The sequence below is a fragment of the Clinocottus analis genome, unplaced genomic scaffold, assembly GCF_023055335.1.
Source record: "Clinocottus analis isolate CAN_PGR_092001 unplaced genomic scaffold, fCliAna1.0.p SCAF_26, whole genome shotgun sequence".
Lineage (NCBI taxonomy): Eukaryota > Metazoa > Chordata > Actinopteri > Perciformes > Cottidae > Clinocottus > Clinocottus analis.
In genome coordinates, this window is record NW_027175998.1 from 3785235 (window position 1) to 3810370 (window position 25136).

At 46.6% G+C, this 25136-nt stretch overlaps 1 protein-coding gene across 1 annotated transcript in view; it reads right to left on the reverse strand.

The window, feature by feature from the left end:
- adgrl3.1 (adhesion G protein-coupled receptor L3.1) overlaps positions 1-25136 on the reverse strand; it is a 133880-nt gene that overhangs the window by 92802 nt on the left and 15942 nt on the right. Inside the window, 2 exon segments of the mRNA XM_068592038.1 lie at positions 3211-3377; positions 22172-22270. Of these exon segments, the coding sequence (XP_068448139.1) occupies positions 3211-3370 (160 nt within the window). The 5' untranslated portion in view covers positions 3371-3377; positions 22172-22270.

The following is a 25136-nucleotide window of genomic DNA, read 5'->3' on the forward strand; positions in this document are numbered from 1 at the left end:
CACACACACACACACACACACACACACGCACACACACGCGTGCGATTCATATAAGGGGTCTATCTGTATTCCAATTAAAAGCCGCTCTGCCTTCATAAGCCGCAGTAAACGCTCTGTCCTGTCTCGCCTGTCACCGTCTGATTCATCTATTTTTATCCGCTGCCTCACCTATAAAACATGCGCCGTTTGATTTTGTCGTTTTTTCCCTTTCTTTGTGTGTTGTTGTTGTTGTTCCTTCACACAGACGAGCGCGTGCAGTCCCGCAGCACCTCCCGGTACGCCCGCGCGCTGCCGTTAACGCGCGAGCCGGCGAGCGCTAGGTTAACGCGCCCGTCGCCGGTCGCGGAGAGAGAGGCTGACGGGAGCTTGGCAGCCGAGGACGATCTCATTCAGACGCTCTCGTCGCCTCGGGCGGCGGGAGGGTGATGGTGAGGAGGAGGGAGGGGGATGCTGAAACAAAAGGCTATCGATTTTGACATTTGGGCAAAGAACGACAGAGTTGCGAAGGTGGTGGATGGAGGGAGAGGGAGGAGGAAGAAGAGGTGAGGGGAGGAAGGGGAGAGGGATTTAAAAGGTGATCTCTCACTCTGACCGCCAAAAACAGCAGCTTGGCCCGGTGCTGGTGTCTGCGATGGGAGGTTAAAGGAAGTAGATGGGAAGAAAAACACCACCAGAGTTTTGATATTTGAAAGGATGAAGATATTTTGTCCCGGAAAAAAACCCAAAACGAGTAGTATATAAAGGGTCCCTTCTCGGCCGCTGAAGGCTTGTTGGACTTAATGTATGATTGGAAAACCATTCGCACACACTCTGTGCAATTTCACCGAGGCAAACCTCTGGTCAGGGACCGTCCTCCTTTGGGACTACTGAAACAGGAACCTGACTTTAAAAAAGCAGCCTCAATAAATATTTCAGATGGTTTTCCAATAATCGTAACCAAAAAAAAAAAGGACACTTAAATGAGCTACACCATATCAGTGGGATTCTTTATTAAGGATGACCATGGGCTGTTGAGATGTATTATTCCACCGCTCAAAGTAGTCCCCTAACACATGCACTATTTATTTATGGCTCCTCGAGTAACAGTTGCTAAAAAAAACTACATGTCCCAGCTGCTTTAAGGAGGAGAGCGGGAGTGAAAAGAGCTTTGCAACTGAGATCAAGAAGCAGAGCTTAGACGGACCCAAACAGGTCACATTGACTTGTGTTACGGTGCGTTTAAGCTCCAATGAGTGAAGATTTGTATTGAACATATCTAAATTATAACACTGTTCAATTGTAATCTCGTAGAATGTGGTTTTTGGCGAGCAACTTAAATACAGTTGTTTGAAAAATAGACGTCAGAAAGGGAATTATGATCCGTTTAACTTCTTAACACTAGCTCTAAGAAGCTTATAATACATAATCACAAAGCTACTTAATTCGTTTTTTGTTATTAAAGCAAGTATTTAGGATCATTTTTTTTTCTCCAAATCATTTGAATTGTGTGTTTCATGCAAATTAAGAAAGCCATAAAGATAGCATTTGGAAGTTTTGACATTTTTCCTTGACTTTGGGGACGGTTGAAATCATTTTCTTGTACGGTTTCAATACGGCGGTAAAGAAAAAAGTCTCTGACAAGTGTAGTTCTCGCAAGAAAATTGCAATCTCTTCCTCTCTGATGGATTAAGTCACAGAGGAATGCTGTTTTCTGTTTTTTTTTGTCCCTGAATACCACGAAAAGACAACAACCTCAACTTTCAACGAGGTGAAATGACCAAATGTTGCAAATAAAATAGAGGAAAAAAAAATCCTTGCCTCCCTTTTTTTCTTCTTTTATTTGTTTATTTGAAATGATGACGAGACATGGGTCGGTGGGAAAGACGTCGGCGCTCGCTGCTGTGTGTCCTTAAGCTAAACTGTCTTTGTTTCCACTAATCCCCGCTCAGTATAAACAGCTCTATTTGCATATGTCGACTTATTCTTTAGACATTGATGCAAATACCTTTGACTGAAACTCATCTCGTCGTGTTGAGGCAAAGCCCTCGGTGTTTGTGTGTCTAAGTGGCGGCCTATGAGCACTTCCTGTGTGTGTGTGTGTGTGTGTGTGTGTGTGTGTGTGTGTGTGTGTATGTCTGTTCTTTTATAAGGGGGATTGGTGTCCTCCTGCGGGGGTGGATGGCATTTCTGTGTTTAAACGTATATCATCCGTGCACATGCATGTACGTGTACAAGTACATGCTTGAGTGTGTGTGTGTGTGTGTGTGTGTGTGTGGGTTTGCACATGTTGAGGCAGTTTTCCCTCCACAGCAGCGTGATTGACAGCAGCCATTAATAGGATTAAGTCCAAGTGGGCCAGAGCTCCCTGTAGGAGTCTTCAAAGCCCACCGTCACAGGGGAGAGGAGGAAACATACAGACAGCCTACCGGGGCTGCTTCTGCAGTGTGTGTGTGTGTGTGTGTGTGTGTGTGTGTGTGTGTGTGTAGGTGTGTGTGTGTGTGTGTGAGAGTGAAGTTAGAAGAGCTGGAGACTGTGCACTGCAATAAGATAGAAGATACGTGATAAGTGTTTCCCTGGGTTTCGCAGATGCAGTGTGTGTGTGTGTGTGTGTGTGTGTGTGTGTGTGTGTGTGTGTGTGTGTGTGTGTGTGTTTGTGTGTGTGTCTGTGTGTGTGTGTGAGGGGGGTTGGATGAGTCAAACTGTGCAGTTGTTACATCAATTTATGGTTGTGGGCAGATAAAGTCAAGCCGAACATGTGGAACCAAACTTTATAGGATGTAAAAAAAAAAAGGAAAGAAAAGTGTTGTTGTCTGCTAGTGTGTGTGCAGATTCCTCCCAAGTGACCAGTAAAATGCGACTGTCTCTTTCGTTTTACCCTCCAACGCAATAAGCCTTTATCCTAGCAGACATCAAAGAAGACCCTTTTCTTTTTAAGCGCCCCAATTAGCCGTGAAAGTGAGCCACCATGCGCACTACCTGCTCCCTGAAACAAAGCACATGAATTGGATTCCAGCCCATCGTTAATTGTATTATTTGCACCTGTGTGTTTATTTTTGTACCCGCGACAAGTAGTAAAAGAAAAAAGTGGGCTGACTCTCGTCCAGCGTCACTGCAAGGCCGGGAGCGCCGCATCCAGTTTCTGGCGCTAACGCTAACAAAAACAAACTGGCTAGCTACAAATTAGCGTCTCAATTTCTCGTTTGAAAGTGACAAAAATACGAGGTTTCTTACCGATGGCGATGGGGGCAAACAAGGTCGAGACGAAGAGCAGGCATCTGGTCCACATGACGTCTGAGGTTGACCTGGAAGTAAACACGGCGGCGCTTCCTGCTGAGCCCAGACGGTCTTGTGGCGAGCTGTTGTCCTCACAGCTCAGTGTTCCTGACACCATACAGGCCCTGCGGGATGAGCAGAGGGGATTTGTTCACTCGGATGCCTTTTTTCATGTGCATTGGACATATTATACACAGTGTGTGTGACGCGTGGCTGCGCTCCCTGTGCAACAACGCAGCGCATGTATAGCCCTAAACCTCTCAGCGGCAACACCAGGAGCTAGCATCAGAGCTCAACGTCTCGCATTGCTGTCAGATACTTCAACTGCGCCAGGATGAGCAGGTTAGACTGAAGGCTGGATGAGTGGAAAAACATGTGTGTGTGTCTGTGTGTGTGTGTGTGTGTGTGTGTGTGTGTGTGTGTGTGTGTGTGTGTGTGTGTGTGTGTGTGTGTGTGTGTTGGTGTCCCAGTGTGATTCATGGGTTAGTGAGGGGTGTTGAATGAGGCTAGCTGGTAATATATGAGACATTTCTACAAACACACACACACACACACACATATATATATATATATATATATATATATATATATATATATACATATATATATATATATATATATATATATATACACACACACACACACACACACACACACACAGAAACACATATACATGTAAAAGAAAGTGTGCAAGAGAAGAGGAGGGAACAGAAAATGAATATTATGCTTGCGTCTTCAACATGGAGTGAAGGCTAGCTAGTTAGCGATGCTAGCGTCTTTAAACTTAGTTTGAGAGCCAGAACAGGAGACGCACATGACAACAACACACTGCTGTGGTTTGTCTTTTCAGTGAGCGTCTTCTCGTCCAGGTAAACGGGCGGTGAGTGTCTCCTAATAAACCGTTCAACCTGTGGGCTGCTTCTAGCGGGTATTAATATTAATTGTCTCGCTATTTCTACGTATCTGTCTGTCAATTTGCCATTGTCCTCTTAATAATGGTCGTATAATGGCTGTGCACATTATTTTTTTTTTAACTTTACAGTTGTTGCCAGAGCAATTTGCAGTCCTGCAGGCCTCTTTGTAGTGGATCCAACTTAACTGTAAAATGTCAAATTTTAATGCCATGCCAATTTTCTGCAAAATTCGGGGCTCTGATATCGGAATAATATCGGTAAATCAGACCGGAACTGAAAAAAAAAGGTTGATCGTTAAATCTCTAATTGCTAACTGTGACATTTAACAATTTCAACAAATTGCACAAATGCACTAACAGTACACCAAGCGTGAGAACCAACAGCAGCTTTCTCTAAAAATGAAAAAAAAATACAAATAACAAATCCAAACGCCTTAAACATTAATCAAGTTGCTACACTTTCGGAGATTATGTGCCAAAGGAAAACATTTCCCTGGTATCCTGCTTCTCTATTTACTTCTGATGCTTTAACAAAAAGCAGCACTTTAAGGTCAATGCAGCTTCCTGCAGACATGTTCCAGGAGACCAGACAGTAATCAATAATTATCTTAAATGATGCCGAGAGCATGGCATGATTGAGAAGCATATGGCTGGTATCAAAACCCTGGCCCAACTTTCTAGTTAGTGGAGTATCAAGTAAATTCGATGTGGGCTGGCGGTTCATAGAGCATTCCTTCAGGGACAATTCATCAGTGTGCTATATATACATGTTCCAATCAATGAAAGGTAGGAGTTCAGGTCGATAATCAAGTTTGCTGGACGGCAGACATTGTGCATTATGTAACTGACGTTAGCCTGGGAACTAGTTTTCCCCCGTTTGAGACGAAACCACGTAGTTTATTCATCGTTAAGTTGTCCTCAAGTCATCTTTTCATTGCCCTCCGAGTCTAAAAAAAAACAATCTTGCGTCTCGCTGTCTCCCGAAAGCAGTGGAGGAGCTCCTTTCGGCAGCGTCAACAGCTCCGGTGCCACCGAGGCGATGGCGATGGCGAATGCGAAGCGCTAACGCGACAAATTTGTATGAATAAATGTTCCCCGGGTACGACGGACCCGACGCCGAGCGGTCCGCGGGAGTTTGCAGCGGCGCCGCTGCCGCACAGCGGCGGGTTTCAGCAGCACTCTGGAACCCCGCATCCGCATCGCAGTGTGAAATGTATTGATGTTGAGATCTAATTGTTCATTTCATGGTCCATCAGCGATAAACAATTAATAGCAGGGTGGTATTTTAGAGTGTTTATGGCGGTGGCAGACTGGTGAGCAATCCCTCCTCCCAACCTTAAACTTATTAAGCTGACCTGCGTTGCTCATCCGACAATTAACTTTCTTTCTTTCTCCAACACAAAAACAACCCAAATCTGAATGTTTTCTCCGTTTTCTCCGTAAAAGAGGCAGAGTTGTGCATTTGGAGCGTGTCGCCTGCAGAAGGGTCACCGCGTCACATTTAGTCATTACGCAATCATCCCAGTTGATGTGGAACAAACATATTTTTCCATGGGAGCTTCTAAACAGCAGTCCTGTTTTGTGCCTAAATGTTCAGAGTTCTCAAGGGAACCCAGCTCCGGATAAACAGCGTCCGTGTCCGTGTGTGTGTGTGTGTGTGTGTGTGTGTACTGTGTGTGTTTGTGTGTGTGTGTCAGGCCAAGAGAGACTGCAGAAATTTGCAACAGCCAGGGACAGATGGAGCAAAGCTGACAGCCAGAGCCATGGGAAATGCATCATGTGTAACAGAGACTATTGATCAGCGTGACCGTATCATTTTTGGCCCAGCAGAGACTGAGACAATAGCCGGCGATCTCCATCACGCTCACGCTGCCAGGGCGAGGAAGGAAAATCAAAAAATCTCTGCGTTGGCGACGGTTATTATTGGATATTATTGTAAAAGCTACAACTGCTGCGCTAAGAATACCACATGTGTTGTTTTTATAGAAGCTGTTTTATCAGAATGACAGGGACCTTTTCCATAAGCACCACAGAGTCACGAGGAGAAGATGTGAACGATGCATCTTCTAAACATCGACAACGACGAGATATACAGATGCACCCAGAGGCCCACGAGAAGATGTTATTATTGTGTGTTTTTTTTTCACAAAATGTGTCATTGAAATTCAAGAAATCATTCAAATTATTGCAATTGTAATTCTATTTTTTAGGTTGCATATAAACAGTCGAACTGTGTTTCATCCATTCAGTTGTTTTTTTTTGGTTTGACCCGTTGAAAACTGGAACTTTTCCCTTGTGTTTGAGTCTTCGTAGGAACCCCGAATTGATGTATTTGTTCAGCAGAGTCTTGGGGAAAAAAATGTGTATCTGCATATAAAAATCACGTTCAAAAGATATTTTGATTGTAACTATGAACATCCAGCATGATATGAGCCAGATTCCCCAAAAAATGCCTCCTGGAGCGTCAATAAGACACATTTTTGGAAAGATTAGGACCTAAATAATCAGAATCTGCAACAAAAACACAATAAAACAAAGACTTGGCCTGTTAGGAAGGAGTTTCAGTCCAAAAACGGTGTCGTTCGGTTCAAAAATGGAAAAATATTATGTATTTTATGCCAAAAGATTGTCTGATCGGGGCATGCTGGGACTTAAAATGGCCGCGGGATGTTTCGAAAAGGTTAATTTTCAAGACTAATTTAACTAGAAAGTGAAGAAGTTAAGTAAAGTTTTTTGGGGGGGAGGGGTGGAGGTGGAGGTTCATGACCAAAATACAAATAAAGCTTTATTTTTGTTGTTACACAAATCAAAACCAGGAGCGAACCCGGTTGAAGAGCCGAAGCCGCACGGACACGTTCCCACTTTCCCAATTATCAGGCGGCGCGACTAATTGGACAATTTCATATCACCGCTAAACGTTCCCCCGACGGATCCATAAAGCGATCGAAATCGCAGTAGACGTCATCCATTCCTCCTCCCCCCCCCCCCTCACCCCCCCCCTCACCCCCTTCTCCCATCGCTTAAACAACTCAACAGGCCCTTGATTGATTGGTCTCTAACTCGGTTGAACGCGCGCCATCTGACCAGCTGTCTCCCGAGCCGCAGACGCAGGAGGCGCGCGCGCTGACATATGGCCGGACGCCACCAGCCGCAGCGCTTCCACTGTTCCATAATTCAAAAGCTATTCCATCACCCCGCATGCCACACCGCCATCAGTTAATTAACCCTCTCGTTTCCCACCGTCCCCTTTTACCAGGCGATGGATGTGTGCCGGCACCCCTCCTCCTCCTCCCCCTCCTCCTCCAGGGGTCCGGGACTAATCCGAGCTCAAAGTTGTGCTCATAATTCAGCGGGGCGGCGTGCTCCCATATGCTCGGGTGGTGGCGTGCAAACATGCGGTCCAAGAGTGCGCAGGGAACGGCGATCGCCCACCAAAGCGTCGCTTGTCCTGGTTTTATAAAATAAATAAAGGCGACAACATCCGACTTGTGTTGGGTTTTTTTTGTCAGCGTGTCATTGTGAAAGTATTCCTGATAAAAAAACATTGAAATACATGAGAAGTGGATGGAGCCACTCATTGGATCGTCGCCATCTTGGATTTTTTTACAACCAGCGAACAGGAAGTGACCACATTTGGACGGCGGAGATTGAAGAAAACTACTTGAAACTAGACATTGAGACATAAACTCATGTTTGCAATGTTTACTAAAGGAACACATCAAGAGAGAAGTAGAGGAGTCGCCCCCTGTTGGCCGGTAGAGAGAATGCGAGTTTAAAGCACTTCCTGTATTGGCTTCACTCTTCACGCTGCCTGTGCGACACTTATCTTAATATTTTGCACTCCATGTGTAGCTGCATTCAAATGCTCTCACTGATGAAGAGCGGAAGCAAACAAGCTTTTAAAGACCACATACTCGTCATTAAACCCTTCAAATACGGGAAAAATATTAAAAATACTTGTTGACGGAGTCGTCAACGGAGGCGTAGACTGACGCGTCTGATGGAGCCGTTTCCTTTTTTCTTTTTTTTTTGTACAAGAACTCTGTATTTTCTCCGATCCGGAGCGCGCCGCGTCCCCGGCGGAGGCCTCCCCTTCCCTGGCAGATGAGCGGCATCTGCATAAAACCGAGCAAAACACCATCTAATATGCAGCACCAGACCAAAACAAATAGCCCGTCCCCTGGATCAAAGTCGTCCACCTGCTGTCTGCGTCCGCCTCTGGCCCAGTTACATCTGCTCGGCAATTATTGCAGAAACATAATCATCCTTTCAGAAGAGTCTTTTGCCCTCCAACTTTACACGGCGTGAAACTCGTCTGTGGCACAAAGGAAAAGATGATTTTTGATTAGATTAGCGTGATCTTATCTAATAAGAACCTGTTATTTAGTGCACGGTGATGAAAAGCTGCTCCCCGAAAGAGGATCGGCTCTTCTCTCTTCTCCGAGTCTTCGTTTCCTGCAGGCTCGGCATTAACGGAGCTGTTGCCGGGGCCGCCGCACTATGTTGCATGCATCCATGGACTAATTGATGTCGGGCTAAATCTGTGCACCGAGGGCAGCCTGACCCTGTGTGTGTGTGTGTGTGTGTGTGTGTGTGTGTTTGTCCCCTAACGAGAGAGTCCTTCCTGTCACAGCGCTCCTCATTCGGGGATTCTCTCTTTCACTAATGAGTGCTGACCGGACTGGGCTACTTTGTCAGCGCACTCACACACCCACATGTTCACACACACACACTTACACACACACACACACACACACACATGCTTATCACTAGGAGTCCAGATGCCCTACTCCCTGAGCCTCGCGGCAGAGAGTCTCAAATGTGTCCATGCAGCGTTCGTCGTCCACGCTGTGTGTTTGCCTAACAGAATACCATGTGGACGTGTGTGTGTGTGAAAGGGCTAACACACCAAGGGCTCCACTAAGATAAACTTGTATGTGAATGTTGTGTGTCTCTGGTTGTTTGTTTTTTTGGGAGGAGGGGGACAGGTAAGAACAGAAGGAGCAGTTTTAAGCAATAAAGTGGAGCAATAAAGTTGCCGCCTTGGACCAGCTTCGTTGTCGTGGTTTTAAAAAAAATAAATCAAGACGACAACATCCGACTTGTGTTGTTTGTTTTGTCAGCGTGTCATTAGTGTTCTGTGTGAAAGTATTCCTGATAAAAGTTTGGAAGAAAAACACTGAAATACATGAGAAGTGGGTGGAGCCACCCATCGGTTAGCGGACTGCTGAGTTTGACGGTCGCCATCTTGGATTTTTTTGCAACCAAGCGAACAGGAAGTGACCACATTTGGACGGCGGAGTGGAAGAAAACTACTTGGAACTAGAGATTGAGACATAAACTCATGTTTGCAATGTTTACTGAGGGAACACATCAAGAGAGAAGTAGAGGAGTCGCCCCCTGTTGGCCGGTAGAGAGAATGCGAGTTTATAAGCTTTTAACCCTTCATAATTTCTCAAATTCACCTTTTAAGGGCACTTGTACATGAGATTCATACCCATGTGTTACATCTAAAATTGCAGAACAATCTCAACTGAGTCAACATTGCAACAAGGTACAAGTGGAAAGAGAAAATATGACTCTAAGGCTGAAAAATGTAATCTTGATTCTTTATATCTCTTATGAAAACATAACTTTACTCATGTGGTTGAACTGTTTTGGTGCTAGATATTGGTTTACCAAAAAGTCTTTGGTGCACAAAAGCAGTGGAATATATGCATAAAAGTGTAGATACATGTAAATAAATGTCTAAAACCAAATGTATTATTATCATATTTTGAGTAATCCGCATACTTGTTGTATGTTAAACCCTTCAAATGTGGAAAAAAACATCATAAATATCTGTTGCCGGAGGCGTCAACGGAAGCGTACAATTTGGCGTGTTTGTCCAAAATTAGACTGACGCGTCTTCAAAAGAGTTATTTCATTATATATTCATATGCATTCAGACATACCGATTCTCCTTCATTTAGTTTTTCTTCACCTGTCCCCCCCCCTCCCACACACACACACACACACACACACCACACACACCCCTTCAGCCATTTCAGTTGTTCATTCTTTGCTCTGTTGGAGAGAACTCGGAGCGGAACAAAGCTCAGGGGGCCGTGCAACGTGTTCAGTAAAATGGCATGTGTCCGCCAAGCCACGGTAAATTACCTCCAGTTGGCTTGCTAGGGAAGGTTTAACCACCGTGGACTCTGTCTCTCTCTCTCTCTGTCTCTCTCTCTCTCTCTCTCTCTCTCTCTCTCTCTCTCTCTCTCTCTCTCTCTGTGTGTGTGTGTGATGGAAAAGCTTGGACTGAGGCTGTGTGGGTGAGTGTGAGTGGGTACAGGTAGTGTGGCAAATTATCATCAGCGCAGGTAGACGGGCTCGGAGAAATTTGATTCGAGTGACCGTGCACACACACACACACACACACACACACACGTGTGCACTTTCGCGCACACACGTGTGCACTTGCACATTCTAGGTAGCTAACGTGGCAGTGAGGAAAAGCTAAAAAAGATGAGTACTCAGGATAGCCCGGTGGGGAGTCTGGCCTGTGCACGGACTGTAACGAGAGACGTGCAAACAACACACGCGCCCAACGCATCAAACGCACAACCACGGGAGTGATTTTGCGTAATCGGGCCCCCCCCCCGTCTCCCCGCGCTGATGACGCTGATACTCAGCGGCGAGGGGCCCCCTACGGCGCGATGGTGGAGGGGAGGGAGGAGGAAAAAACATACTGTCAGCTCCCGACAATATGGACGTCTTGACATGTCGGCACACAACATGTATCCGTACTGTTGCATGCGTCAGGATGTTTTGGGGAGTCGAGAGGGAGGGGGGGGGGGAGGTGCATACAAGCCCCCTCGAACCGCATTAAAATCACAATTAACAAAGAGTCAATGTCACATGTTCGTGCCGGCCGAAGCCTTAACTCGACAAGACAAACATGTCCCGTCAGCTTGTGTCCCTCATTCTTAACGTATACGTTCATACATTCGGCTGGTGCGGCCAGATGCGGTATGGCTGCTCCCACCGGCTATTTTTCTGTGTGAGTGTGTGTGTGTGTTCGTGTGTGAGGTGGGGGTTCACTGCAGGAATGTGCACAATTGTCACTAGGCCCTGAAGACAAGTGGCCCGGCCGGCGATTTATTCCATCCGGCGGCTGGTTGTAAATCCTTTTGTGCGGCTTCGCAGAGTGTATAGCCTTAAAGGTATAGGTCACCCTCCACAGCAGCGTGACACGCTGCGGGTCAGTGTGCCCTCAATTCTAGTCGTGTGTAGAACAATAGATGTAAAAAAAAAAAAATAGTAATCCCACTATTTGTCTCTTCACGCCCCTTTTATAGCTTTGATTTATTGCGTTTTAACGTGTCGCGATCATCGTTTTTTTGGACGAAAAGGCCCTAAGGCCCGAGGAAACATTCTCATTTTTTTTTAAAAAAAGGGATCCGTCCCTTTAAAATCATTTCCACTCGGAAAGTAGTTCAAAAGCTCTCGGCTGCGCACCTTGTCCTCTCCCACCGCGTCAGACATTCGATGCCCGTCAGAAAATTACATCTGGGGGAGGCTCCGGCTCTGACCGGACCGCCGCTGTTTCCGCTCGGCTGCCTCTGGCTGCTCCAAGAGGACGCTCGCGGAAATCTGATGCGGCCTTGAAGAAAAAAAAAAAAGAAAAAAAGAAAGAAACCCACCGCCACGTTTCCCGTTTTTTGATTCCTGCACCGCCTGGCGGCTAGACGCTCTGTTCTGCTCCGCTCTGAACTTTCTAGCGCTCCGGTCTAATCAACTCTGCGCTGCCCTCCCTCTCTTCCTCCCCCCTGTGAGACAAGATGGGCTGCAGGGCGGGGATGTGCAAAGGGAGAGCGGAGGGAGGGAAGGTGGGGAGGGAGAAGAGAAGAGGAGGGAGGAGGGGTGAGATAGATGAGGTCAGGAAGGAAAAAGGCTGAGGATGATAGAGATAGAAAGATGGGATGAGGGAGGAGCTACAGAGGGGATGGAGACAGAGAGGATGGAGGGAGGCAGCGGGAGAGACAGGAAGTGCCAAAAGCGATCAGAGTGAGCCGAGGAGAACGTTAAAGCAAGTTGATAACCTAAGGCATTTATGTATATTTTTCTTCTTCTTCCCTTTACCCTCAAATACTGGGACATTTGTGAAATATAACCTGTAGGCATCATATGGTGGTGTAAAAAGATCAAGTGTTGGATGTTAAGCGCAGCTGTGCTTCCCTACAAAGCAGGTAGGAGGTGTTGGGCGAGTGGTGGGCGGGGCCTGTCCTGCAGCCGCGGGGTCCCGGAGCTGTCGGTTGATGCGAGGGTGGTTCCAGAAGAATAAAAATAAACAACGCTAACATGGGTTTGCCCAATATATTGGCGGTTGGTGTTGGAAACATAATTGCCTACTTCCAAATTTGAGAAAATCATTTTTTTGGGCTCCGGGGGACGATATCGATGTGACTTGAAGGAGGACACAAAATGTATATGTATACTTTATCCCTACATGATATAGAAAGTATTTAGTTTACTTTAAGTGGAAAGCATTGTATGGTACAAACAAGGAATGTATAAAATATACATTTGTGCATTTAATTAGTGAAATGTACTTGTATTTCAAGCAGTGGTCCGATCGGATCACTGGCCCCGCCCACAACTGACCCCGCCTCTGTTCCGCATGCTGCAAGTCGCATAATAACAGGATCTTTTTAGCCATATAATAATGATCACAGACTAGAAATGTTCTCTAAAAACAATGTTAAAACAAACGGGTAAAACAAAACAAAACTGCTAGCTTTGACCGCCCCGCGGCTAGTCACTGCTAGCTTGCGCTAAATCGGATTGACAGAGTTTGTCTGACTTGATTCATGTCATTGTCATCGATGTGGATACTTCAGCACTTTAGTAGTAGTTTGTTCTAAACCACAAAAATGAGGCAGCAGACTAAATCATAATGTATAAAAAACTCAGATAAACTAGCTAAATGCTAACTAGCCAAAACCTTTACGTTGTCCAAACACGCGGCGCAGTATCTGACTCTTAGCCGCGCGCATTTCACACGCTTCTTTTTCCAACTATCTTGATGCAGCCGTCTGCCTCTGCAAGGCGCTCTAATATTTCATCACCATTATTATTTTAAGCACATTCCATTTTAGCAAATTGTAATTACTAATCACCCTTTGTCACGTTGGGGGAGGTTGATTCATGCGAGTATCATTGGCTAATGACGACGCCGGCAAAAAAAAACAAAAAAAAAACAACCAAAGCACAAATAAACAAATGAACGCACGGAACCAAAACAGTGCCACATTAAAAACACACACACACACACACAGGCATGCGCACGCCTTTCATTTCTGTGTGGCAGTGCAGCTGTGAAACCCATAAGGGGAGGAGGGAGGGAGGAAGGGAGCGAGGAGGGAGGGAGGAGGGAGCGAGGAGGGAGGAGGGGGGTTAATGGTTTACAAAACTGCCTCTGATACGATCAATTATGTCAGCGAGAGATGCGGTGAAGCTGATTCCACTGCCACCGATGTCGTCCCCCTCCCTTTGATTCGTCTGTCGTCTCCCTCGTGCCCGCCCCACCGCCATCTCTCCCCCCTTTTCCCTCCCTCGCTCTCTCACACCCCCCCCCCCCCCCTCTCCCTCTCCATTGCCGTCACCGGGCCGCGAACCCAGTACTGTCACGATGGATTCCGTCAAAGCCGTGCCTTAAAGCCAGCGGCGGGGAGAGGCAAAGTTTGTGTGTGTGTGTGTGTGTGTGTGTGTTTGGCGAGAGAGAAGTGGGAGAGAGAAAGTTGTCGTGTACAGTACAGAGAACAGCCACCTCAGCAGCGAATGACGCCGCATCATTCTGGATTTAAACCCTCGCGACTGAGCTCTAGTTTTTGTTATTTTGGTTGCTTTTTCCTCTAATTTATCAATTTGTTTGATCAGTTCCGTTCCCTTCCCTCGATGTATTGTCGTCTCCGGTTGTTATCCTGCATCTCGTCCTGTTTTACTTATCTGCACTTGACTTCTTCCTCTTTTTTTTCTTCTTTTTATCTCCTCGTTGTCCCCATCCGCCCTCGTCGAATCCAGCTCCCTCGTGTCGCTCCGTGAAGAAGATTAAAAAATGCTTTCCCCCCCCGCCACACCCTTCGTTCCCCGCTTCCAACTCTCAACCTCACACAGTGCGTTTACATGCTGGTAATAATTCGAATCTTGCTTTAGTCGGACTATGCTCTCTCTCGGGGCAACTGCTGTTATCCGAATATACATGGCAGTGAATAAATCGAATCATTGGCCGAATGCATGTCATATCCGATACGACAGGTGGCGCTGTTTTCATTACATGTAGTAGTGATACAGCCATCTCCGCTTGACCTCTTCACTCTTCATAATGGAGAGAACCCCGCTAGCTTCGGTGGTTGTCGGGGAGCTAGCGCAGAGCAAACAGGGAACTAGCAGCAGCGCTAGCTGGCTACATCAGGGAGCTAGCAGAGACACCCACCGAAGGTAGTATCGGCTCGTAATCCGACTTTTACGTTTGTTTGTTTCTGCGGGCCGTGACAACTTATCGTCTCTTTCGACTTCCGGGTCACGACCTGGGAGGGAGGGAGGGAGGAGGCGGCGGGATCTTGAGCATGCGCACAAACGCATTGTCCAGTTCCGATCCGATTCAGCGTTTACATGCAGCGTTATTCGAATTATCAATCGAGTCGAATCGAGTTATCCAGGGGTGTTAATCGGATCGTAGTCGGACCGCAGTTATTCGAATAAAGGTGTTTACATGAACAGGATAATTCGATTTTAGTCGGACTAAGCCAGTTATTCGAATCCATGTAACCGCATTGACAGTAAACAGACCTGTGAAGATCCTGGACGGACGTCGGTAATGAGATTCAGACGAAGGCGGCCATTTCCTGCTCGCCACCAACGCCGGCGCCGTCCCGAAACGTTCCGAGACGCGGAAACTTTTCAAAGATTTGTTCCGAATCAGCGAATTAAAGTTCAAAAAGTCCGAGAGAGAGAGAGAGAGAGAAAAAAAGAAAAGAAAGTGATTGCTGCATAAGACATTAGGACCAAAGCTTGCATGGCAGAGCGGATATGAACTGTGTATATCAGAGCTCTGAAATATTTATTGGAAAAAAGGCCTTTCTAGGGCGCTTACCGGGGCCCTGTTCATAATTTAATAATGCATAAGCACCAACACACTGGTATATAAATATAAAAGGAGGCACTTAACGCGGGATTGTCTCTCTGCTGAGAAAATGTCATTGGGAATCTACCTGTGAGGAGAGCGCGCTCATTTGCACGCCGTCGCCGCTTCGGAGGCCGAGCGGTGATGTGGCAGACGTCCACAGTGATTTCGGGGGGAAGATTTATTTGATTTATTCTTTTGTTAGCTTATTGTCACTTCTCACCGCAGATAAGAAGAAAAAAGAGACCAACATCTCAAGCGAAGATCTTCTTCAAAGCTCGCTGGGATCCAAGAGGAGCGGCGGCGCTGATTCGGTGCCGTAAACGGACCTGGGACATGAAAAATATAAAGAAAATCCAGACGTCTTATTAGAGCTCCCTGCTGGGTTGAGGCTGTAGTTGGATACGGGCTGATGGAGAACGCTATAAATAACATTCTGGTGTTGCCATACATATGTTAAAGACCTCTTTTAGAGTCAGCACCCCCCCCCCCCCCCCTCTCCTCCCCCGCCCTCACACGCATTGCATCCACTATCCTCATAATGATATTCAATGGGGTCTGAAATGCCGGGTCTGTAAGACCCGCCGTCCCGTGATTGCGAGGCGACGTGATTATTTTCCACGCCGCCACGGCGTGATAAGCCGCATCCATCACTCCCCCCCCCCCCCCCCCTCCCCCTCCTTCCTCACCCGAAATGGCACCGAAAGCGGATGATACAATGGGCTCCGGCGGGATGTATAGGCGGCGACTCTGAAGCAATCAATGGAGACAGCAGAAGGTAAACACAGTGCTAAATGTCAGCGGCGGTGATTGCGCCTGCCACAATATCATCTCGGGGCGGGAGACCCAAATAACCAAAATCAATAATCTAATCATTTCTTATTCAAATCACGCTGGGTGGAGGTCTGGATCTTATTGCACTTTCATATCCCCGGCGTGCAGATGTAGTCCAATCAACGAGCCCGAGCTGCCAGATGCTTTGAAAATACAGTAATTCAAAGTTACTCAGCATCTCCATCATGAAATAAACTTCTGAATGTTGATTGTTTCCTGTATCTGATGCAATATGCCGCTCTCCATACACAGGACATGGTACTCGTTGCTTTATATGAAGCTATTGCAATAATACCTAAGAGGGTTTTTCATCACGATGGCGTTTTGCACAATGTTCTGTGCTTCAAGTGACTTTTGTATTTTAAATGTGACCCATATTATATTACATGTATATCAATAAATCTGAATCCACGTTATTGGCCGTGTACGCGTGAAGGGATTTCATTTTTTTCTTCTCTCTGGATGTGCGGCGGATCATAAAGCTCTCGGTTCAGATCTCGGATCAGAGTCAGGTCAGCAAGAAAGAAAAAGGGCAGATAAATATTAGAGATTCCTGATCACATGAGTTTTGCCGCCGTCGACCGCTCTGCCGTCAAAAAAAGAACCGCGGAGGATCAACAGTGTTCTGTTCCACCGCGAGTCAGTTTGTTTGCAGTTTCACGTTCATTATATTACAAGTATTGGAGTTTTTGTGTCGAAAAAGGTCATTTTAGAATGTTCAATAAGAGTTTTGAATGCTTAATTACAGTTCACGCATGTTAAATTACATTCGTAGAACATCAAATTACAGTTCTAGAATGTTAAATAATGTATCCGAGAACATTAAATTATAATTCTAGAATGTTAAATTACAGTTCTAGAACATTACATTAGAATCCCAGAACATTAAATTATAATTCCAGAATGTTATTGCAGAGTTTTAGTTTAATTTACAGTTCTAGGAGTTAGTCATTCTAAAACGGTATCATACAATATTATTGTTAATAAAAGTAATTTCTTAATAAATGTACTTTCATAATTAGAATTAGACTCATTGTTATGTTTCTACGGCAGCCCGGAACGAAAAAACAAACAAACAAACAAACAGCGGCTCTGCATTGAGCCACTAGCACATCGGCATCAGCCGCTGTCGCTCCAGGAGACGTTTCCGTTGCTGCATTCTGCAAACTCAACACTAGAGGACGCCAAATCCTCCAGGTGAGCGTTGGGTTGGTTTGATATCTCGTTGAATGTAAAGGTCACAAAGTGATGCCAGCTGGGTAATCTCTTCCTGCAACAGCTGGAAATGCAAACAGGAAGCACATTCATACCATTTAATCATCTTTCATAACGGCTCCTCATGTTTTCTACGTCTCTTTTCTTTGTGTATTTACCGTATTCACCGACATTCGTAGTCTTTCTTGACTTTCTAAACCTCCCGAACGCATCAAACCGACAGGTTTCCGTCTTCCCGTCGCCGGCGAGGACGGACTCGCCGTCGTCTTGTAAATACTTCAGCGACCGCTTGTTTTTCTCCCCCGTGAATCCGCGGCGAAGCACCCGAACAGAACAGGAAGCCTCGGCGGTACGCGGTCGGGGGTAATTGAACCGGTGAACACACGCGTGCGGGGAGGAAACATCTGCGGGCGCATCTGCTCCATCATCGCGCCGAGCCCCGTCGGAACACGCTCATGACGCATCGTCACACAGTGAGCGCCGGTCCACGAGCAGAACCGCGGGAAAGCAGACGAGGCGGGCGGCGACGACGGAGCGGTGAGCGGCCGCGGGTTGTTTTTTTGCTCTGCACAAATAAGACGGCGGAATCCTTCCAGGAATACGCCGGCCGCGAATAGCTGCTTTTCCTCCAAGTTGTTGACAAAAAGCATCTCTGTGGACCGTTCCCCGTTGTCAAGCCTGCGCACTCAGGTGGCAATGAGTGTGTAAGTGGTGTGAGTCTTTTGTGTATGCATTTACGTCACCGTGTGTGTGGTTGATCAGGTGTGTGTGTGTGTGTGTGTGTGTGTGTCTGCTCCCACCGGGTGCCTCGATCCAAGAGCGCACAAGGGACAGCCCGGTATCTTTAGCACAGTCAACAGGATGCTCGGCAACCGCGCGGCGCTCGAGTCGCACAAATCGACAATAAGCGGCGGATCCGGGATCAGCGGTTGAAATGCGTTCATGGCGTCGCATCTTGTTCATTTATTTCTCTTTTTTTGTTTGATTGACCTCACGCGGGCCGGACTGGGAGACGCCCGGGTCTGAACGACGGCGTCTGGAGGGATTTAAAGCGATAAGCCCCTCCCACTGCGAAAAACAACAACATGCAGGTGACGCATGGTCAGATAATTAACGCCGTTAAAGGAGAAGTTACGCCTTAACTTGCACAGCCCTAAGATATCCCAATATCAATATATATTATAAATATGTCGAATAGATGCCACTCATGTCTGAAGATTCTTCACACGTTACCTTTTCAGGTGCGAGACCAAAACTTTAAGCACTAATGTCGCTATTAATATGATCATATTCACGCCCTCGGCTGCCAGTTCATTAGGTAGAACTATAACTGATAATATATTACTGTCATAGTCAGTGTTTGTTTTTATAATCCTCCCGCGTCCATTTGAAGTCCCAGCATGCCCCATTCAGACAATCTTTTGGGATAAAATACGTAATGTTTTCTCATTTTTGAACCGAACGTCATAGTTTTTTTGACTGAAACTCCTTCCTAACAGACCAAGACTTTGTTTTATTGTGATTTTTGTTGCAGATTCTGATTCTTTAGGTCCTAATCTTTCCAAAAAGGTGTCTTATTGACGCTCCAGGAGGCATTTTTGGGGAATCTGGCTCATATCATGCTGGATGTTCATAGTTATTATTAAAATATCTTTTTAAAAGTGATTTTTTTGCAGATATACATTGTTTTCCTAAGACTTTGCTGAACAAATACATACAATAAACACAAGTATTGGAATTAATTTGGGGTTCCTACAACGACTCAAACAGGGAAAAGGAGGTCTGAAGCCAAATTTGGTTCCACAGTTTTTAACGTGTTAAATATTCTAAATGATTTATAAAAAGAAACATAACTCATTATAAATAGTATTTATAATTTCTGGTCACTGTCTGACATATAAAACATTATAATGTTTCAATAATGTAATAGAATAAATTATTATTATTGTTTACGTTAAGTGTAAATTAGTATTTTTTCTTAAAACACACAATGAGAGTTTAAAGTAACTCATGAGAACAATCACATGTCAGTGATTTTATTAATATGTATTATGTGAATTAAAATGTGCAAAATGTGAGCAGCCATATGAAGTGTGATGAAGACTTATACGTCATTATAAAATGCTGTATCGCCTTATAATTACTGTTATGAAGCTTTATGAATATGCAGAAGTGTTTATCAGTGTCATTAACACACACACATGTTCATGATGCATCATGTGTGTCATGGAAGCTCTTTGTGCTGTGGGATCATATCACGTTATGCCGCCAGCATCATTGTGCAATATTAAGTGTTTCCATTATTTTGTCCTTCGTGCAAAAAACAAAAAAACCTCGTCACGCGTTGATTCATGAATCATAAACTGGTGGATCAACTTTTTGAGGGATGGTTAGTGGTCACCCATGGCAACGCTCTTCTCATTTCTCAACGTCCTCCTCCATTACAGGATCCTGCAGATCTAGTGTTTCAGAGACATCTGCCTCATGGCCGACTGTGTGTGTGTGTGTGTGTGTGTGTGTCTGTTTGTGTGCACGTATGCACGAGGGAAGACGGCTGAGTCTTAATTGCACAAACCCATCTGCTGATTCTGGAAAACAGGCCTGCATCTTACAGACACAAGCGGCTACTGAGGAAAAAACACACAGACAAACACACACACACACACACACACACACACACACACACACCACAAGTGCCTGCCTCAAAGCCTTCAACTTGGACCCCGAACAATCTGGCCCCTCTGGCAGCTGTGTGGCCGGCGTTGACTGGCATGGTTTACAATATGGACTCCATTGTCTCAGGACAAAGGCCTCTCCACTCAAGGCAAAGGTCACATCATAAGACAATAAGCCTGTGTTCAGAGGGGTGTGTGTGTGTGTGTCTGTGTGTGTGACGTCATGTGCAATTTGTGTACGGGCTGCCACAGCTAGAATTTGGAGTATTTTTATATGAGTCCAACGTTTTTCACTTCTAAAAAGTGGACTTAGTGACAGGAAGTGAAACAAAATGTCACCACTTTTTTTTTTTACATGTTTTGTTCGGCCTCTCCCCTCGTTTGGAGCTGTGCGTTACATGAACCTCGTGCCCACACGAGGCTTCCCTCTGCTCCGTATCGGCCCGTGCATCTGTTTGCCGCTCCGGCTCGCTTTACACGGAATCGCTGTTTGACCCCGAAAAAAAAGGAGGAACCGATACGGATCGCCTTTCAATCCGCGCTCTCATTAGCGACGTGGAAAATACAAAAAAAAACAAAAAGGCTGCGTGTTTTAAGCGTGCCCGGCGGGAAACACCTGTTCCTCACATCCCCCCCCCCCCTCCCTCCTGACGTGACGAATGATACGTGGTCGTTTCCTGTTGTTCTTTCTTTTCGCTCATTGTCGCGGTGAAATAAAGACAAAACGCTGCCCCGTCACCACACAATTAGATTTTAAAACCGGCATCCTGGGTTCATGTGAGAGTCGAGGAAGGAAAGCCTGCTGGGTGACACACACACACACACACACACAGGCTGGACACACTGGACAGGAAGTGCATTTCAAATGGACACACACACACAGACACACACTCATTGAATACATTCAAACCAAGAAAATGCGGATTGTTTCTCATTTTCAAGCTTCAAACTAAAATTAAAAAAAAGCTCATCTTGGCCCCGTTGACACAGCTTCTATTGAAGGAAATAATTGAATTAAAAACTATTCTGAAAATACACACGAGTGTCCTTGTGTGTTTCCTTTTGTTGTAGCTGTAGTACACTGAAGTAAAAATGACTTTAGCCAATAAATATATAAAGCTTAACTAACTACATAGAAGATTGCTACACACACACACACACACACACACACACACACAGAGCATCCTCATTCACATTACTCCGAGGCGGCTCAATCAATTACCAACAGGATCCTGCATGAAAACATGGCCTCAGGGTTTTTTAAACAGAGCAAAGATGCAACATATTTCTCCTCCAGTTGGAGGAGAAAGATAAAAAAAAAAAAAACTGCCAGGATGCTCCGACGAGCTGTCGATACCCGAGAGCCGGAGCCCTCCACCCCCCATCCTCCTCCTCCACCCCCCATCCTCCTCCTCCTCCACCGCCAATGAATTGAACGTGCGATTCATCAGCCCGACTCTAGGAGACAGTATTTCTAATTAAAAAGGAGCTCGTAAAACTCAACGTTTTACAGGCCCCGGCTCAGCTTGTAAATACGCTGTAAATAAGTTGCAGTGAGTGGCTTCATGGGCGGATGAAGGGCCGGGGATTTGCGGCTTTTTCGACTCTCCTCCGTCCTGGGTGCGTTTCGAGGAACGGCGCGAGCCGATTGCAATTAACGTGCCGCCGCGGCGGTTTCCCCCCCCCCCCTCCTCCACCCTCGATTCCCACGCTCGACCCCGTTGAGTTCCTTCTTGTTCTCTTTGGAGCTCGGAAAGCTCACATCTGATTGGATTACCGGGTGGAGAGGACATATTTTGTCGGGGCCAATTAAGAGCGCTGCTGCGGCATCACAGATGGAAAACTGAGCTCTCTAGGGGGTGAGGAGGAGGGGGGCGGGGGGGCTCATATTTGGGTTCAAAAATAGCATAACGCATACTGTAGAGTCTGCAAAAACAACACGCCAGGTGTGAGAATATATATATATTTGTGCCTCAATGGGCCTGCTGTAGGTAAGAACGTATCCTGAGTCAACAACCCCTGCTTACACAGTCACAGGGGGTCGTGGGGGTCGTGGGGGTCGTTGGGGGGATGGGGGGGGGGGGGGGGTGTTGAGGCGCGTGGACGTGTTCTTACCCGTTGTGGTGTACTTTGCTCGGTCAAAGTGAAATGAAACCTCTCTCCTCCCCCCACCCAGAGAATCACATCTCAATGGCGGCTGGACGTCCGAGAGTCCTGCAGAGGCAGACAGAGAGGACGGAGGTGACGGAGCAAAATGGGAGCAAGAGAAAGGAGGAGGAGAAGAAAAAAGAAGAAGAAGAGAAGATGGAGGGGGGGGGGGGGGGGAGGTTATTCAAGCTCAGTGAACTGAAGTCCCTGTCATTTTTTTCACAATAGAGACGGATAGCCGTAATATGGAGTGAGTGTGTGGGGTGCGATGTGAATACCCCCCCACCCACACACACACACACACACACACACACACACACACACACACACACACACACACACACACACACACACACACACTCACACACTCTCCATCCACACACACTGTGTGTGAACAGCCATTCAAACGCAAGAACCAGGCAGCTCGCGAGCCACTTCCGCTCCTGTGTGTGTGTGTGTGTGTGTGTGTGTGTGTGTGTGCATGTGTGTGTGTGTGTGTGCGAGCCTCGTAATGACCTCTTAAGTGTCAGGGTATCAAAGTCTATAATGGTCCATCTCGGCGCTGGCTGGCGGTTTACAGCTTAAAAAGCTCTCTCGCGCCATGATAACTGGTTTATACGGGTGGCATTTCACTGCCAAATGCCAGAGACACTTTTCGGAAAAGGGAAATTGTTAGCTCTGTTACACAGAACGCAGAGTGGCAGTTATTCACAGTTAGAATGTCTCTTATATCTTTTTAGATTTTTTTTTCTATCCTCGCCCTCCCCCCACGTCCTCATCTCCCATTCTGCATCGCCCCTCGTTTTCCATCCTGCTTTTTTCTCCACAATATCCTCCTATCTGCCTCGGTTCCCTCTCTCTCTCTCTCTCTCTCTCTCTCTCTACCTATTCCTCTCGAGGGCAAACGACGCAGCCTCATCTCACCAGGGTCAGTACGTGTGTGTGTGTGTTGTGTGTGAGATTGGACGCGGTTGTTTTTCCCTTTTCTTCCTCGCCGCGCGCTCCTTCTTGGCATTCAAACCGCGGTTTCGCTGTTTACTGACGGCGACGCGGGATAAACGCCGTTTATCAGTTTGGCCTTGGATTTTCTTTTGTCTGTGTGCTTTTCAAGTTTTTCTCTCTTTTTTTTTAAATGTATAGGCGCACTAAAACAAGTGCATCAACATTCTGTACTATCCCACACACACACACACACACACACACACAGCCTGGACCTTTGTGGAGCTCTCAGGCAGTGTTGTAATTGGGTCTATTAGCCGGTGCAGGAGGCCGCGAGCAATATCTACACGGGCGGGCGGGCAGACGCTGCGACAAAAGAGGGATTGACCGCACCGCGTTTGTGCACACGCATGCGTTTGCACGTATTCACGCGGCTGGGCGTGCACCACCCGCTGGAATATGCACACGCGCACCACAATGCGGGGGAATTGCCGGAGGCAACGGAGCGTCGTGGAGAAATAAGTTGGGGGCGAGGCCCCCTCCGCCCCTCCGCCCTCCCACCCCCACCTTCCCGACCTATGCAGCACCTTCATTCATGTCTCGCTGGCTTCCCCTCCTGGAAACGCGGCATGCATTATTCACACGGAGCCGGTCGACAGCGGAGGGATCGATGAACGAGGGAAAAGAAGCGGGGTTCGGAGGTGGAGGCCGGGTGGTGGAGCAGCGAGCATGTCAGAGGAGCAGGACTACAGGCGAGGGGGCGTGGGGGGGATTTTCCATTCGGACTTATTTATGTGAGGTGGGAAAGGGTGAGATTAAAGACGCAGCCGACGGGAAAGGTCAGCGGATACATCACCGGTTCCGTCCCCGACGAGATTCTTCACCGAAATCCTGATTCGCTCAGTTTGTCCGCTGCCTGACGGCACACACGTCTTCAGTTTGGGAAGCTCCAACCGGAGGAATCAAAGTGTTTTGTTTTGCCCAAAGGCACGCCGACCGGGTGTTTGGTTCCATTTCAGCAGATAGCGGTTCCGCTAGCTTGTTGTTTCAAACAATGTTGGGCTTGAAAACTGAAATTCAACTGTGGTGTTCCTTCAGAAGATGCGGAGACTTAAAGCAAGTAGGAGGTCGCGGTCTGCTCGGCCAGGGGTCACCCTGAAGGGCGGAGGGCAACATGCCTACGTTTTTGATACAATCTTCCCGGATTATAAATTAGCTCTGTGTACCTTTTAAATAATGACTATCATATATTAGGAGAGTGCCAACGTGCGCTGATGACTGTTAATGATTCCTCGTTATCATTGCACGCGAGTTTAATGACATCTTTAATTATCAAGAATGTATTTCCTTCAACATTTGAAAGTCACCCATTTGTCACATTTTTGGTTATGAAAGCAAAGTTTTTTGTTTTTTTTTCCCAGCTAAAAACTAAAAAACCTTGGAGCGCTCGTTTTTTTCCCGCTTTTTTCCCCCGCCGAGCGCTTTTGATGACATTTCTGCGGGAGTAAAGATGTCGGCTCAAGATGGAGGACGAGCCCGGTTGAAGGAAAAAGGGAGGAGTGGACCTCTTCCCTCAACTGTGACAGACGGGTAAAAAGTTTTATGTTTGTTCTTTGTCCGAACAGCTCCACCGGGGACTCGTGCTATTTGGAGATCGCTCCCGCGGGCCGCTCATCGGCTCCCTGCAGGCGGCCGAGGCGCTCGCGGCCCCGCGTTAGCTACCTCGCCGCTATTGGCTAATTTGTGCAGTGTAAAACGCCAAAGGCATCCAGCGCCTCATTTTAAGAGCTGCTATGTGAAAACTGGATTTGTATTTTTTTTTGTAGATTTCAGCACACATGAAGAATTTGTTTTTTGGTCAAATTGTCTGCGCTAAGGTGGCTCACGCGGACACTGGAGTGGAAAGGAAGCAACTTTTTGTATATCACGGACTGTTGTAATGTGATTTGAAAGCACTTTCTACATAACAAGATTCATCTGACATGTGGATTGA